We start from the raw sequence: 18,270 nt of genomic DNA, 5'->3' as shown, positions 1-18,270 counted from the left end.
AATAGATAAGCAACAAGGATATATTGTATAGCACAGGGAATTATAGCCATTATCCTGTAATAATTTATAATGGAGTATAATCTGCAAAAATACTGAATCACTATGCTGTACACCTGAAACTAACATAATATTGTAAATCAACTATACTTCAGTTGAAAGAAAGAAATAAAGGGAGGGAAAAAAAGAAAGACAGGTAATGGGATCATGTAGGACCTTGTTGGCCCTTGTATGGACTTCGGGCTGTTGAGCTTGGGAGCCATTTGAAGTTTTTGAGCGAAGAAGTGGCAAAATCTAATTAAGTATTACAGGATCATAGGCTGCTGTGTTGAGAAAAGACAGAGAAATAGTAAGAGATTAAACAGGAATAATTTATCTTCCTTTTGAGTTTGTTTCTTTGTTTAAAGTAAGGCATATCTGTGATGTTGGGTCCAACCTCAGTTACTTTATAAAATATTACTCCTGGGCTATCTATGTATTCTTTATGTAATGTTGATATAAATGAATTCTTTATTTTCGCTAATTAACTTAAAATTCCTTTTAAACAGAAATGTAATTGTCTTTACAGGTTCATCGGCACTTGCTTTGCTTTGTTCTGGTATATTTTCTCCTTAGCACATGTGGCAATCTTTGTCACAAGATTTAGCTATGGAGAAGAATTACAGTCCTTCGTCGGAGCTGTTATTGTTGGGACATACAATGTTGTGGTTGTGATTGTGCTTACCAAGCTGCTGGTGGCAATGCTTCATAAAAGTTTTCAGTTGATAGCAGTAAGTGTTCGTTCTTTTAAAAATTTTATATTCTCTTCAGACCATACCAAATGTATGTAGTAGATAAGGCAAAGATTTAAAAGAACTGAGAATGTGTCATTTAAAAATTAAATATAGATTTTTTTAAAAAATGTAAGTAATGTATATTAACTGCAAGTCTTGAACCAAATTTTTACCTACAAGGTGTGGAAACATTTGAACAATCTTGAACAATCTCTTCATACCAGCCCTACCGTGTGTGTGTGCACGTGTGCATGCCTATTCATTTCCTGTGTTGCTTTTTCACTTGCCTCTTATAGAATCATGAAGACAAAGAATGGAAGTTTGCTCGAGCAAAGTTGTGGCTTAGCTACTTTGATGACAAATGTACATTACCCCCACCTTTCAACATCATTCCTTCACCAAAGACTATCTGCTATATGATTAGTAGCCTCAGTAAATGGATTTGCTCTCATACATCAAAAGGCAAGGTTAAACGGCAGAACAGCTTAAAGGTAAGAAGTTAGATGGTTGAACTGCAACATGATAATTTTAATAATTACTAATCTCAGATGTTTCCTAAAGCGTAAATATGCAGGTTCCTAAGGGCTAAGACTTGTGTTGTTTTGTACAGGGCATTCTCTGCACTAATTTGTTGTGGTTATAAAGCAATTAGCAAAACAGCTTAAAAAAAAACAAGGGCTAAGACTTGTTTTTTTTTTCACTCCTGTATCCCTAATGCATAGCATAGTATTCTAACATAAAGTAAGGATTCAATAAATATTTATTGAAAATGAGAAAGAGAGCTGTGATTTTTTTTCATGAATTCTCATCTCACAGTTTTAAAACAAGGAAAATATTCAGAATACCTAGGCTGTCAGCATAAGAGTGACTCTTAGAGTCAATGCATATTTTTCTGGTTCTTCTTGGAAGTTGTTCAATACATGAATAATTCAATACATGTTGCTATAAGCCAGGAACTGGCAAACTTTTTCTGTAAATGACCGGATAATAAATATTTTAGACTTTGTGGGCTGTGAAAAAATTGTAGATTTTATGTGGGTAGTAATATAACAAGAGAGAAAACAAATTTCCACAAAATTTTTATTGATGAAAAACATATGAGAATAATTGAGTAATATTTTTTTTATAATACAGCTCTATTAATGAATGGAATTCCATTTTGGCGGGGAATAACGTTTTATTTATTTGGAGTTCAAAGTTAGTAGTCCCCATCATCAAATTGATTACCAAAGGTTCATCTGTAAAAGCTATTCTTAGCTCACAGGCCATCAGAAACAGGAAGTGGGTCATATTTGGCCTATGGGTCATAGTTTGCTAATCCCTACTATAAACTAAGGATCTTAAATCAAGGTAAGTGTACAGGTAAATGAATAAAACAAATATGCATGGCATGTTTCAAATGTGTTAAATATTATTTTGTAACATGTAGTGGCAAAAATATAGTCTAATAAAGCATTACAAGATATGTGTTTGTATCTGTAAATTTTTTTTTAAATCCACCTCATTTAAATATTTTTATGCACATTGTTAATATCATATTTTTTGTTTTGAAGGAATGGAGAAATTTGAAGCAAAAGAGAGATGAGAACTACCAAAAAGTGATGTGCTGTTTAGTGCATCGTTACTTGACTTCCATGAGACAAAAGATGCAAAGTACAGATCAGGCAACTGTGGAAAATCTAAATGAACTGCGCCAAGATCTGTCAAAATTCCGAAATGAAATAAGGGATTTACTTGGCTTTCGGACTTCTAAATATGCTATGTTTTATCCAAGAAATTAGCCATTTTCTAAATCACGTAGAGAATAATTTTCAATAATAAATCTGAAAGACTGCATTTGTATAACTTGCAATTAAATTAGTAAGATATATATTGAAATAAAGAATTATGTAAAAGCCATTCTTTAAAATATTTATGGCATAAATATATGTTATGTAAAATATGTATATATGATTGGTTTTTTTAAAACCCTCTGTGGCTTTTTGCAGTAATAAAACAGATTAAGTAGATAGATTTTGTTAGCATGCTGCTTAGTTTTCTTATTTAAACGGTGCTTAAATTTTTTTTCTCTTTCTGCTTAAGAAGGGCAGCGTTAGAATTGTAGTGACTATTGCCAGAAGGTTTTGTAAAAATGAAGATCAGCAAATGTGGACTGATCTCCTTCCATAGGGTACATTTGAGATATAGAAGTCTTGTTTTTTAAAATCTTTGTTTTAGGAGTTTACATATATAGTTCAGTATTTATTGTTTAGGAGTATAGGTTTACCTAAAACAGTAGTCTATTTTTTCTCTTTTCTTTTGTTATAATGTTAAGCAACAAAGATAAAGCCCTAATGAATGTTTGAATCTATTTGTGTCTATAAATTTAAATTCACCTCAATGTTTGTTACTGTAATATATTTACTTTTACATGGTTGTAATCACTTTATATTTTTAATTTTGCTTTTTTCACTTAATAGTATTTTATATATACATTTCCATGTATTGATAGAGTCCACGTATTTAAATTTTTATAGAATTATATAGTTTTTGAAAAATATAGTTAGTAGACTTTTCATTTTGTAGCTATAGAGTATTTGATTATGTTTATAAGTTTGCACAGCTACTTCTCTAAGATTAGGTATTTATTGGCTTTTAATTTTTTATTATCTTAAAAGTGATATAATTTTTTTTCAAGTTGGAGTGAATGTTCCTAGTTATAAAGCTAACCCAAAATAAGGATTTAGAAGGTATTTCTTTGTCATATATGGTCACAGCCTGTTTTGTCTGTGTAAACATTGGAAGACCCTTTAATGCAAGGATTTGTTTTATTTTTGGACTAAGGTTCTTGACCTTATATCTGAAAGTATTTTCCACAGAATTTAACATAGTTCTATAAACGGGACTTCATGCTTATTTGTGGCTCATTCTTGATGCTTAGGGTGAAAAGCATTGACTTTTTAAATTGGAGAATAAAGTATATATTTAAATTTTTTTCCTGTGCTCATGTGAGGGATATAGTTAACAGTTTTTCACAGGCTATTCCTTATTTATTCTTGCAGCATTTCCAGTTAAGAGGTTATTATGTATATAATTATCTTCTTAACTGAATGTCAGATGGTCTTAAGGCCACAGGGTGCAGGTAGCCCTTGGTCTATAAGTACCACCGATCCAGGGATCATTGTTGAAATATGTTAGTGTTGCGTTTCATCTTGCTTTTTACTTTTTATTTTTTAATTTCCAAATTGTAAGTGTTCCCTTTTTTGGGCAAATTCTTATAAAAATGTTTATTGTAAAGTTATATATTTTGTCTATGATGGGATTATGCACTTCCCAATTGGGATTTTACATCAGGGTTTTTAGTCATTCTAAAAAATATCTAATTATTAAATCAAAATATTTATAGAGTGCCTACTGTATGCATGAGGTTACGAGGTATATTTTGAATGACAACATATTGTAAGAAAAAAGGTAAATAAAACTTGACATTAGATTATAAATTGACAGAGTTTGTTCACTGTATTATTGTATACTTTTATACTTTTTATTGAGATATAATTCACATATCATAAAATTCACTCTTTTAAAGTATACAGTTCACTGTTTTTTTTTAAATTATGGCAACAAAGGTCTAAAATGCAAAGCATCAACATCAGACCCCTTTGTACCTCTTCCTGCCTCTGGTGGCAATGATATTTGACTCTTTTAGCTATTTCTTCTTATATTTGTAAATACCATATTTTGAAATAATATGTCTATACAAAGACCTGTATGTAAGTGTTTATAGCAGCTTTGTTCACAATCCCAAATTGAAAACAACCAAATGCCCATGAACTGGTGAACGGGTAAGGAAATCGTACATCCATACAATGGAAATCTACTCAGTGATAAAAAGGAATTGTATCAGTCAGAGTTCAATCAGAGAAGCAGAACTACTAGGATATTGGCAGGCACATATGTTTGTGTGTACAGTGATTTGTTTACAGGGATTTGACATTACACAATCGTTGGAGTTGCTTAAGCAGTCTCCGAGGCTGTTGTTTTTGCATCTAATACTGGAGCTTGAAGTTCACCAGGTTGTTGGAAGAGGAAAATAGGTGTCAGGTGGAAGAAATGCGGATAAGCTGGAACCCATGAGGACGGTCTGAGACCCTTGTCACTTGTCACTGTCTCCAACCTTGATGATGTGGGAATCCTGTGGGAGAAGTTACCCTTTGCCACATTGCTAAACACACCTAGCCCAGAATTAGAGAAACTGAAGGACAAGCCAAGGAAAGGTGGAATGATTAGAGTCCTGGCCGCTGCCCTTCACCAGTAGGTTGAGCCAGCAGATAAGTTTCAACGTGTGTAAACTATGAAAGTGCCTGCAAAAAAACCCCAAACGGCTGCTGCTCCGTTTCTGCCCTCCAAATTTCACACTGAAATGTGTCTTGTGCCCACCCTACCTAGAAGCATACATGGGAGAGAATTCTGGGAAACATAATTCAGCCTACACAAGTTGACACAGGAACAAACTAGTGAAATATTTGCAGTAACACAGATGAATCTTAAAAGTACTATGCCAAGTGAGGACACTCGTCACAAAAGGCTACACACACTGTGTGATTCCATTAATATGACATTCTAGAAAAGACAAAACTATAGAAACCAAAATCAGATCATTGGTTACCAGGATATGGTGGGAAGAGAAGATTGATTGCACAACTCATCAAACTATACATTTAATAGGGTGAATTTTAATGTATGGAAATTATGCTTCAGTAAACCTGACAAAACTACATAATGCTACAACATACTAAAATAAAGAACTAAGAAAAACGCTGGAGTAGCAATTCCCATATCAGACAAAATAGACTTTAAATTAAAGACTATTACAAGAGACAAAGAAGGACACTTCATAATGATCAAGGGATCAATCCAAGAAGAAGATATAGCAATTGTAAATATGCACCCAACATAGGAGCACCTCAATACTTAAGGCAAATGCTAACAGTCATAAAAGGGGAAATCGACAATAACGCAATCATAGTAGGGGACTTTAACACCCCACTTTCACCAATGGACAGATCATCCAAAATGAAAATAAATAAGGAAACACAAGCTTTAAATGACACATTAAACAAGATGAACTTAATTGATATTTATAGGACATTCCATCCAAAAACAACAGAATACACTTTCTTCTCAAGTGCTCAAGGAACATTCTCCAGGATAGATCATATCTTGGATCACAAATCAAGCCTTGGTAAATTTAAGAAAACTGAAATCATATCAAGTATCTTTTCTGACCACAATGCTATGAGACTAGATATCAATTACAGGGGAAAAAAACTGTAAAAAATACAAACACATGGAGGCTAAACAATACGCTACTAAATAACCAAGCGATCACTGAAGAAATCAAAGAGGAAATCAAAAAATACTTAGAAACAAATAACAATGAAAACACAATGACCCAAAACCTATGGGATGCAGCAAAAGCAGTTCTAAGGGGGAAGTTTATAGCAATACAATCCTACCTCAAGAAACATCTCAAATAAACAACCTAATCTTACACCTAAAGCAATTAGAGAAAGAAGAACAAAAAACCCCCAAAGTTAGCAGAAGGAAAGAAATCATAAAGATCAGATCAGAAATAAATGAAAAAGAATTGAAGGAAATGATAGCTAAGATCAATAAAACTAAAAGCTGGTTCACTGAGAAGATAAACAAAACTAATAAACCACTAGCCAGACTCATCAAGAAAAGAAGGGAGAAGACTCAAATCAACAGAATTAGAAATGAAAAATAAGTAACAACTGACACTGCAGAAATGCAAAGGATCATGAGAGATTACTACAAGCAACTCTATGCCAATAAAATGGACAACCTGGAAGAAATGGACAAATTCTTAGAAAAGCACAACCTTCTGAGACTGAACCAGGAAGAAATAGAAAATATGAACAGACCAATCACAAGCACTGAAATTGAAACTGTGATTAGAAATCTTCCAACAAACAAAAGTCCAGGACCAGATGGCCTCACAGGCAAATTCTATCCAACATTTAGAGAAGAGCTAACACCCATCCTTCTCAAACTCTTCCAAAATATAGCAGAGGGAGGAACACTCCCAAACTTATTCTACGAGGCCACCGTCACCCTGATGCCAAAACCAGACAAAGATGTCACAAAAAAAGAAAACTACAGACCAATATCACTGATGAACATAGATGCAAAAATCCTCAACAGAATACTAGCAAACAGAATCCAACAGCACATTAAAAGGATCATACACCATGATCAAGTGGCGTTTATCCCAGGAATGCAAGGATTCTTCAATATACGCAAATCAATCAATGTGATACACCATATTAACCAACTGAAGGATAAAAACCATCCGATAATCTCAGTAGATGCAGAAAAAGCTTTTGACAAAATTCAACACCCATTTATGATAAAAAGTCTCCAGAAAGTAGGCATAGAGGGAACTCACCTCAACATAATAAAGGCCATAGATGACAAACCCACAGCCAACATCATTCTGAATGGTGAAAAACTGAAACCATTTCCTCTAAGATCAAGAATAAGACAAGATTGCCCACTCTCACCACTATTATTCAACATAGTTTTGGAAGTTTTAGCCACAGCAATCAGAGAAGAAAAAGAAATAAAAGGAATCCAAATCAGAGAAGAAGAAGTAAAGCTGTCACTGTTTGCAGATGACATGATACTATACATAGAGACTCCTAAAGATGCTACCAGAAAACTACTAGAGCTAATCAATGAATTAGGTAAAGTAGCAGGATACAAAATTAATGCACAGAAATCTCTTGCATTCCTATACACTAATGATGAAAAATCTGAAAGAGAAATTAAGGAAGCACTCCCATTTACCATTGCAACAAAAAGAATAAAATACCTAGGAATAAACTTACCTTAGGAGAAAAAAGACCTGTATGCAGAAAACTATAAGACACTGATGAAAGAAATTAATGATGATACAAACAGATGGGAAGATAATACCATGTTCTTGGATTGGAAGAATCAACATTGTGAAAATGACCATACTACCCAAAGCAATCTACAGATTCAGTGCAATCCCTATCAAACTACCAATGGCATTTTTCAGAGAACTAGAACAAAAAATTTCACAATTTGTATAGAAACACAAAAGACACAGCCAAAGCAATCTACAAATTCAGTGCAATCCCTATCAAACTACCAATGGCATTTTTCACAGAACTAGAACAAAAAATTTCACAATTTATATGGAAACACAAAAGACACAATAGCCAAAGCAATGTTGAGAAAGAAAAACAGAGCTGGAGGAATCAGGCTCTGTGACTGCAGACTATACTACAAAGCTACAGTAATCAAGACAGTTTGGTACTGGCACAAAAACAGAAATATAGATCAATGGAACAGGATAGAAAGCCCAGAGATAAACCCACACACATATGGTCACCTCATCTTTGATAAAGGAGGCAAGAATATACAATGGAGAAAAGACAGCCTCTTCAATAAGTGGTGCTGGGAAAACTGGACTGCTACATGTAAAAGAATGAAATTAGAACACTTCCTGACACCATACACAAAAATAAACTCAAAATGGATTAAAGACCTAAATGTAAGGCCAGACACTATAAAACTCTTAGAGGAAAACATAGGAAGAACACTCTTTGACATAAATCACAGCAAGATCTGTTTTGATCCACCTCCTAGAGTAATGGAACTAAAAACAAAAATAAACAAATGGGACCTAATGAAACTTAAAAGCTTTTGCACAGCAAAGGAGACCATAAACAAGATGAAAAGACAACCCTCAGAATGGGAGAAAATATTTGCAAATGAATCAACGGACAAAGGATTAATCTCCAAAATTTACAAGCAGCTCGTGAAGCTCAATATCAAAAAAACAACCCAATCCAAAAATGGGCAGAAGAGCTAAATAGACATTTCTCCAAAGAAGATATACAGATTGCCAACAAACACATGAAAGAATGCTCAACATCACTAATCATTAGAGAAAGCAAATCAAAACTACAATGAGCTATCACCTCACACCAGTCAGTATGGCCATCATCAAAAAATCTACAAACAGTAAATGCTGGAGAGAGTGTGGAGAAAAGGGAACCCTCTTGCATTGTTGGTGGGAATATAAACTGATACAGCCACTGTGGAGAACAGTATGGAGCTTCCTTAAAAAACTAAAAATAGAACTACCATATGACCCAGCAATCCCACACTGTTCATTGCAGCTCTATTTACAATAGCCAGGACATGGAAGCAACCTAAGTGTCCATCGACAGACGAATGGGTAAAGAAGATGTGGCACATATATACAATGGAATATTATTCAGCCATAAAAAGAAATAAAAATGAGTTATTTGTAGTGGATGGACCTAGAGTCTGTTATACAGAGTGAAGTAAGTCAGAAAGAGAAAAACAAATACCATATGCTAACCAATATATATGGCATTGAAAGAAAAAAAATGGTTCTGATGAACCTAGGGGCAGGACAGGAATAAAGATGGAGACATACAGAATGGCCTTGAGGACACAGGGAGGGGGAAGGGTAAGCTGGGAGAAGTGAGAGAGTAGCATTGACATATATACACCACCAAATGTAAAATAGATAGCTACTGAGAAGCAGCTGCATCGCACGGGGAGATCAGCTCAGTGCTTTGTGACCACCTAGAGGGGTGGGATAGGGAGGGTGGGAGGGAGACACAAGAGGGAGGCGATATGGGGATATATGTATACGTATAGCTTATTCACTTTGTTATACAGTAGAAAGTAACACAACAATGTAAAGCAATTATACTCCAATAAAGATGTTAAAAAATAAAGATGTAGTATATATATACCACATGTGTGTGTGTGTATATATATATATATATATATACACATATATCCAGATATATTGGAATATTACTCAGCCATAAAAAAAATGAAATACTGCCATTTGCAGCATCATGGATGGACCTAGAGAATGTTATTCTTAATGAAATAAGTCAGAGAAAGACAAACACTATATGATATCACTTATATGTGGAATCTAGAAAAAAAAAACATATCTATATACAAAACTCGTAGACATAGAAAACAAACTTATGGTTACCAAAGGGGAGACGGATGAGGGAGGGACAAATTAGGAGTATGGGATTAACAGATAAAGACTACTATGCATAAAACAAGCAACAAGGATTTACTGTATAGCACAGGGAATTATATTCAATATCTCGTAATAATCTATAATGGAATATAATAAAAAAAATACTGAATCACTATGTTGTACACCTGAGGCTAACACAATATTGTAAATCAACAATACCTCAATGAAAAGAAAGAAAGAAAGAAAGAAAGAAAGAAAGAAAGAAAGAAAGAAAGAAAGAAAGAAAGAAAGAAAGATAGAAAGAAAGAAAGAAAACTAAGAAAATAACAGTGGAATTTTATGATTTATTACCACTCTAGAAGAAAACAGTGCTTGAATATGCAAGTCGGTAGCCCATTAGTAACATAACACAGTCACGTGAAGTATGGTAGTAAATGCCAGGGTGAAGAATTTTGTATTTTTCAAAATTTATGTTAGCAATTCTAGATTCTTTGCTATTTCATTTAAATTCTGGAATCTGCCTGTCAGTTTCTACCAAAAAAACCTTGTGGTGATTTTGATTGGAATTGCATTGATATTGAAATTTTTCTTTTCCTTAGAAAATACATTTATAAAATAACAAATAGGCAGAGGTTATAGGCTGTAGGGAGTCTAATTATTCAAAATTACACTAAGAAAATATTAACAGTACCAGGGGCAATGGCTGCTGTGGATTTCTCATTTGTAAGTAAATTTGTTAGCTTTCTGGCATCACTGCCCTGTGGGTAAATATGTTGTGTTTCTTGAAGACATATTTAGAATTGCCAGTGACAGTGTTTGTCTTCATTTGGTCATTTCACACTACTTTCTTCTTTTCCTACTCCCCCTGCCTCCAGTTTGAAATACGTGCTTCAAATATGGAACTCAAAAGTAGGAAAAATTTTATGTGTTAGTTACATGGTTTAAAATAACCATCTTTAAGAGACATGGTTTCTGATGTAAATTAAATTACAGTAGTACAAGAGGCAAAACAGCATGGTTGGGTAGGAGGTAAATGTATGTTTCAAAAAAGAACTGTTTCAGCCAGATAATGACAGGTTTCTTCATCCTGCTACCAGCGATCTAGACGTTTCTCTCTGTCTCTCTCCATTAGTAAGACTATTTGATCAATCCTTTCAGTTTTAGATAAAATTATTCTAAGATAGTAAAACTATCAGGTGCCATTTGAAAAGGGTTTTGAGGAAGAAAATGTACTAGCCACCCCATTAACTCATTCAGAAATTAAATTAATTTGGGAGATGATTCAACTCCATATTTTAAAACTCATTTCCCCCATTTTATATTTCAGTAGAAATAGCAAGCACATTGCTTGTTTTAACACAGAGGGTTTTTTCTTTTCTTTTTTTTTTAAGGTACAAAACTAAACTAAGCATAGGAAGGGGCAGTTCTTTTATTCTCTGTATCCTCAGCTTAAGTATGTTGTTGATATTAAATGACACAAATTTGTTAAATGAAAATTTAGCCATTATCTGTTTGTGTAAATATCCTGGAAATGATATCCAGTCAGATACCCTTCTAACAATTGCAATCTCTGAGTCTTATTCCATCAAATTGGATTGGAAGAAAACTTAGATCACCTACTTCAACCTTCTCATTTTATAGGAAAGAAAACTGACATTTTAAGTAATTTGTCCAGGTTGTACAATGACTGACTTGAGATCTTGAGCTCAATTTACTATTTGTGTTGGGAAAGATAGATCCAAACACTTTGGTTTTTTGAATGAATTTCTCACTGTAGTTTCATCTTGGTCAGAGAACAGAACTTAAGATGTCCAGTCCCTATTTTCTAAATGACTAGTTTATTAAAGACTTTAAGTTTATGACCAAGGTCAGAAGCAGAGACCAGTGAGATGAGCAAGAGACAGAGGGAAAGGATGCACAGTGGGGTAGTAAACATAAATAAAAAAGGAAGAGTCAGTCTTAGAAAATAAACAAGCCAGGCCATGGAGGGACCAAGGGTTTAGAATGGAGAAAGTGGTTAATTTTATTTTTGTGCTACTTTATATCTTGATCAGTTTGGTTATTCAAGAATCTGGAAACAGTTGAAGACCTATACAGGATCTCAGAAAGAATCCAATTCAACTTTATCATTTTATGGATAAGGAAACTAAGGTTCCCCAATGCTGCACTGTGAAGGAGAATCCAAGTCTCTCCTCATCCAGGAGGCTCTTCATTGTATTATGTTACTATTAATACAAATTTCTTGTTCGTGAGATAAATTAATCAGCTTTATAAAGTCATACATTAAGCTTGTAATTTTTCTTTATAGGTTTCCATACTTAAAAACGCACTGTTTAAAGCAGAAACTAACACACCATTGTAAAGCAATTATACTCCAATACAGATGTTAAAAAAAAAACCTCACTGTTTAAATCTAACTTAATGTTGGTATCAGAATGCCACAGGGACAGCCTTCAAGCAAAAGATACTGTTTCAAATTTATATCTAATTAAATTTTAGCCTTTTTAAACCTAATTGTTGACTCAGGGAAGAAGTAAATTACAAAAACAAAGTCAGAATTTTACATAATAACTTTAAAATCCCTCAGAAAAACTTCTGTGTATGTCCCAGAGCTGCCCCATCTGAATCCCTAATTCTGTACATCCATGTACACCCCCATAGTTTCTATGTTAAAAAGAGGCTGTTAGCGTGTGAATAATGACCCTCATGTACTTAATTCAAGATGCTTAATTATAAATGATAAAATAATATTTATATCTTGTTTTGGGCTAGGGCTAAGAGACAAACTTGTGAAACTATTAATTCTAATCACCTGCAGGTTGCTTCAGGTTTTCTATTTGGATAATCACATCATCTTTGCATAATAGTCTTGTTTCTTCCTTTCCAATATCATTTTTTCTTTTTCTTGACTTACTACACTGACCAGGCCCTCCAGTACAATTTTTAATAGAAATGTGATTTCAAGCATTCCTGTCTTATCACTGATCTTAAAGGAAATGCTTTCAATACTTTACCATTAAATATAAGATTTGCTGCAAGTTTTCTTCTCAACTTAAGGAAGTTCCCTTCTATTCATAGTTTGCTCAGGGTTTATTTTTGTCATGAGTAAATGTTGAATTATATCAAGTGCTTCTGCATTACTAAGATCAAATTATTTTTCTTCTTTAATCTATTGTGAATAGGGCTTAACAGAACCTTTACCCATTAAAAGATGATCTTTGCTTAACTCTAGCTTAGTTTACCTAGTAATCTGATAATATAGTATGTCAACTATGTTGCTAGGCAAACTTGTTTCTGGTAAAAATGATCCCTGATTGGTAAATTGCTTTGGATTGGGAGGAATTCAATCCAGTATAAGTGAACTAGAAATACCCGATAGGGGAGCCAGAGCTCTGGGCTTTCCTGAGTGTGTAACTCTTATAACCAGGTGTGTCATCTATGAGGCGTCTGGGAGCTGGGCTTATGGAGTTGTTACAAGAGTTACTGGCTTCTGTGGAGATGCGACCTTTAAACTGGGGTGTCTACATCCATCTGGCATGAATCTTGTCTCCTGGCATCTGAGACTTTATCTAGGGAGGCAAAGAAAACAGCTCGTGGATAGCTGGTATGAACTGCTGCCAGATGGCTGCAAAGACTCCCAGAGAAGAAAGTGTGACATTGTGCCATTAAGCTCTGGTCCCTGTGCTATACAGTATCTTTCTGAGGATATTGGTACCAAGGAAGGCCTGTGATACTGTTAAGTCTGGATGTTTAGCTGCCCCTAAGACTCCCTAGTTCGCATTGCAGTTCTATTAATGCAGTGAAGTATAATCATTGATTTTCTAATGTTAAATTAATCCAGTATTTCTGGGATAAACCCAACTTGATTGTCACCTATTTGGTTGGTTTGCTGGATTTTTTTGGATAATATTTTGTTTAGGGGTTTTGCACCTATGTTCAGAAGTAAAATCAGACTAGTGGTTTTAGATCCTATTGTCTGCTAAAGTTGTGATATTAAGATTATATTAACCTCATAAAAAGAATTGCTGAGTGTTACTTCTTTGTTTATACTCTGGAATAGTATACGTTAGATTGGCAGTGTTTGTCCCTTAGATGTTGGTAGACCTTCTAAGTAAAACTGTCTGGACCTGGGGTTTTATCTGAAGAAAGTTTTAAAATTAGGATTGAATTTCTTTAATGGTTATAAGACTATTTAGGTATTCTATTTCTCTTTGAGTCCAAGTGATAAGTCCTCACCCCCTGGCCATGAATTTGTCCACTTCATCTAAATTTCCAAATCTTCTGACATAAATGGCTCATAATATCCTCTTAACTGCTTTTTGAGAGTGTGTAACATCTGTTGTAAGGTCCCTTTTCATGCCTAAATTATTTTCTTGACCTTTTTTACTTTTTTTCCTTGCTTAATCTCGTCAGTTTTGTCAATTATATGAGTCATTTGAGAGAACCAATTTTTTATTTTGTTAATTTTCTCTATTTATGGTTCTATTTTACTCAATTTCTGCTTGTATGCTTATTTCCTCCAATTTTTAGAAGTGTATTCTGTTGTTCTTTTACTAACCTCCATAATTTGTATCAGTCACAAAATATTTTTCAGTCTTTCTTTTAGAATATTAACATTTAAGGATATAAATTGCATTCCACACACTTTAAAATTCAGTGTTTCTATTATTGTTCAGTTTTTAATATTTTCTATTTTCCATGACAGTTTCCTTTTGATCACGTGTTACTTAAAAGTACATTTCTCAATTTCTAACATCAGGGGTTTTTTTCTTATTTTTTTAACTATTGTGTACTTTGTGTTATTAATTTCTAATTATTCATTGTTGCTAGAGAAGGATGTCTGTGCGACACTAGTTCTTTAAATGGGATTCGTTTCATGGTGCAGTAAGTGGTCAAGTTTTGAAGTTGTTCCATACTGAGATTAAAAATGTAATTTTTAATTACAGTTGTTCCATACTGAGATTAAAAATGTAATTTTTAATTACATTTTTTGGGAATGTAATTTTTTGGGAATTTTGGGGAATTCCCTGGCGGTCCAGTGGTTAGGACTCTGTGTTCTCATTGACAAGGGGCCAGGTTTGATCCCTGGTCGGGGAACTAAGATCCCACAAGCCGCGTAGCATGGCCAAAAAAAAAAAAAAATGAGCTTTTGGTTCTGTTTTATGTCCATCAGGTAAATCTAGTTAACTGTGTGGTTCAAATCTATATCTTTTCAGCTCGGTGCTTTGTGACCACCTAGAATGGTGAGATAGGGAGGGTAGGAGGGAGAGAGACGCAAGAGGGAAGAGATATGGGGATATATGCATATGTATAACTGATTCACTTTGTTATAAAGCAGAAACTAACACACCACTGTAAAGCAATTATACTCCAATAAAGATGTTATTAAAAAAAAATCTATATCTTTTTTTTGTTTCTTTTAAATCTGCCAATTACTGTGAGAAGTGTGTTAAAATCTCCCACTATGATGGTGAACTTGTCAATTTCCATTTATACTATGCCAGACTTATATATTTTGAAGCCTATATTATATTGAAGGATAAAATATATATTTTAGTTACATATCTTTCCATGTTATTAGCTGCATGCAAATTTTAGAATTGTTATATCTCCTTGTAACCCTCTTCATCTTGAGAAATACCTTAAAGTCTATTTTTTTCCCTAATATGAATAAAGCCACTTCAGTCTTGTTTTGGTTAATATTTGCCTGGTATATTTATGTTTTTCTATCCTTGTCTTTTCAACTTCTTTGTGTCCTTATGCTTATGCTTCTCTTTCAAATAGCATATTGTTGTATTTTGTTTTTCTAATCCAGTCTGATAATCTTTGGCTTTTAATTTTTTTGTCTAGTTATATAAATTGGAATTATTGATACATTTTCATTTCTACCAGCATGTTATTCTGTTTTCCCTTATTTCACTTTCTTTAATTTCTTACCTTTTTTTCTCTGCTATTTTAAAATAAAATTTCAAACTCAGTATTCTTTTATGGTTACCCTAGATATTTTAATGTAAATCCTTAAGTTATCAAATTAATCAATATTTTTATCCTTCTCTTTTTCAATATAAAGGGCTTAGAACACTTAGGTCAAGTCTTTTTTTTTAATGTTTGTTTTCCACATGAACTTACTATTTTTTCAAATTTGTTTGCATGCATATAAATATGTCCATGCATTTAAGCAAAAGAATTTTCTGGTTAATATTAGTTAGCTCATATTAGAGCTTCCTGATTAGTAGCTGTTTTATTATAGGGCTTTTCTTTAAAGAAGATTTTGTCATTAGTTTATTTCATTTAGTAGTCCAGAAGGTCTAATGGGAGCCTGGCAGCACTTTCCTATGGAAAGGAAAAAAAGAAGGTAACTTTCTTCCAACTAAGTTTAACCTTCAATCAAGTAAGTAATATGACAGAATTTAAGATTTGGGAACTTTGCAAGATTCTTATGTTTTTGTTATAGGAATTGAATTGAATTCAAAGGATGAAAATTAAGCTAGCAGGACCCCGTGAAACACATCAGAGAGTCTGGTTTATCATTTTGAAATTTGTTTTGTGGTGGTTTAGTACGGTCACCCATTTGTTGGTTACATGTATTTGATTCCCCAAGTACAAATACCTAAAAACAAAACCAAAACTTTATCAACTGTTCTTTAAAAAGAAACAAAAAATTTAAAAGAAATGATTCCTAAAAGAGAAAATAATATGGGACTCCAGAAGTCATCTGGTCTAACTCCTTCAATTTATAACTAAGGAAACTGAAGTTCAGTTAAAATAAATGATGTAATAAACAGAAAAGAAATTAAGGGATGGTTGTTGGACCAGAAAGAGCCATGCCACTATTTAGTTTATGTCTGTTTTGAATAATTGAATTAAAAGCCAAACCATTGCCATCTGTTATTAACCACTAAAGCCCATCAACAGTTGTAAGTCTTGTGTCAGAGATGCCAATGGTATGAATACTTTGGATAACTTTTTACTTTACTGTGACTCCAGCCCCCACTCAGAAACCCATGGAAGTCTTTTCACTGGTTGTGCAGGAGGCTGATGGCTGCAAGCCTGCTGCCCTAGTGCACCTATAAGAAGGTTCTACTAAAAGAGAAGACATGCTAAAATCTTTAGTAATCACCCCCAAAGTCCCACAACATGCATTCTTGAAAGGTACTGATTTTTCGAGAGAAGTTTGGAATCCATCAGGATTCCACAGTTACATCCTGGCTGGGTACAGCTGTCCTGTGCCCTCAGCCGGTTGAGAGGGCTTTTTTCTAAAAGGTGGCACTGGCCAGGGAAGCCACCCACAGGCTCCTCTAGTTCATTCACTTCCTCAAGCTGGTGAGTTCTCTGGTACTGATGGGCATCCTGGTGGGAGAGTTTAGGAATGATTCCTGACCCTGCCAACCAGCCCCCATTCATTGCTTTCTTGTGCTCCCTCAGCTGCCCAAACAGGATTCTTCCTTTTGAACTTCTATTTTCTGCTCTTTGAGGGTCTGGTCACTTCTAGAGCTGGGAGTTATTGTTTTCACCCAAAAGAATATTTTCCCTTATTTCTAAAACCTTGCTTCAACTATGAGAGACCTTGTGACCCAAGCCTGTGTTTATCCCTAGTATTCTTTCTACCTTCCTTGGATAGGGATGGTTGTCCCCTCTTGTGCAGCTCCTGGCCCGCAACCTCCTGAGGGCTGGTTGCCACAATCATTGCAGGTACTGCTGCCTTTTAAGCAGCTCTGTGCAAACGATGGGAACCCTTTCACAGTTCTTCCCTTACTGAATGAGAAGAGGTCTTTCAAAGGCAATGGCAGAATGCATCCCAGCTGATACAATCTCGTCCAGTTAACTAGGGATTAGCAAGATAGGGGTGTCAGGCTCACTTCTAATTTCAAGTCCTATGAAACAACTAATTATGATTTAGGCTAGGAAAACAAAGACTGAACTCTGCAAGAGAAGAGGGTTTTCCTCTGGAGCAGAGAAGGCCTCTTCTAGTGGCAGTGAGGGCACTGGGTTTAGAATTAGGACTTCTGAGCTAGATTGCCTGTTCTGTCTCTTGGGAGATGTGTGCTCTGCACAAGTCACTAAATATACCTGAGCTTCCATTTCTATCACAAAACGAAGGATCTGAATGAGATTCCTGAGGGACACCATTCTAGCTCTAACGTTCTCTGGTTTTGCAGAGAAGAATTATAGTCTATTTACATTCCTGAGTCCATCTAATCCCTGCGGTTCTTGGAATGTTGTTTTAGCAAAGTATAAACTGATACAAGGACAACCTTATGTGTAAATAGCAGGGAATATTCTTTTTGCAGTGTCCCACTTTCTATAAAAACAAGTCTAATGGCTGTTATATAACCATTTAAAAATATTTTATTAAGCATTGATTTTAAAAATGCAAGAGAAGAATATAACAACTCAGAGCAAATGCTTGAAGGTAAAACAAATATC

General features: G+C 34.4%; 1 protein-coding gene across 4 annotated transcripts in view; it reads left to right on the top strand.

Moving 5' to 3' along the window:
• Nucleotides 1–2,588, top strand: part of TRPC1 (transient receptor potential cation channel subfamily C member 1) — a 67,989-nt gene extending 65,401 nt beyond the window's left edge. For all 4 annotated transcript variants that reach the window (XM_061193596.1, XM_061193595.1, XM_061193597.1 and 1 more), the window contains 3 exons: nt 566–767; nt 1,067–1,261; nt 2,324–2,588. In XM_061193596.1, the coding sequence (XP_061049579.1) occupies nt 566–767; nt 1,067–1,261; nt 2,324–2,551 (625 nt within the window). In that variant the 3' untranslated portion in view covers nt 2,552–2,588. The remainder of the gene's footprint in view (nt 1–565; nt 768–1,066; nt 1,262–2,323) is intronic.
• Nucleotides 2,589–18,270: the final 15,682 nt, after the last annotated feature.

Source organism: Eubalaena glacialis, chromosome 6, assembly GCF_028564815.1.
Source record: "Eubalaena glacialis isolate mEubGla1 chromosome 6, mEubGla1.1.hap2.+ XY, whole genome shotgun sequence".
NCBI classification, from domain to species: Eukaryota; Metazoa; Chordata; class Mammalia; order Artiodactyla; family Balaenidae; genus Eubalaena; species Eubalaena glacialis.
Note: the sequence above shows the minus strand (reverse complement) of the source record. Positions and strands in the feature narration are given on the sequence as shown.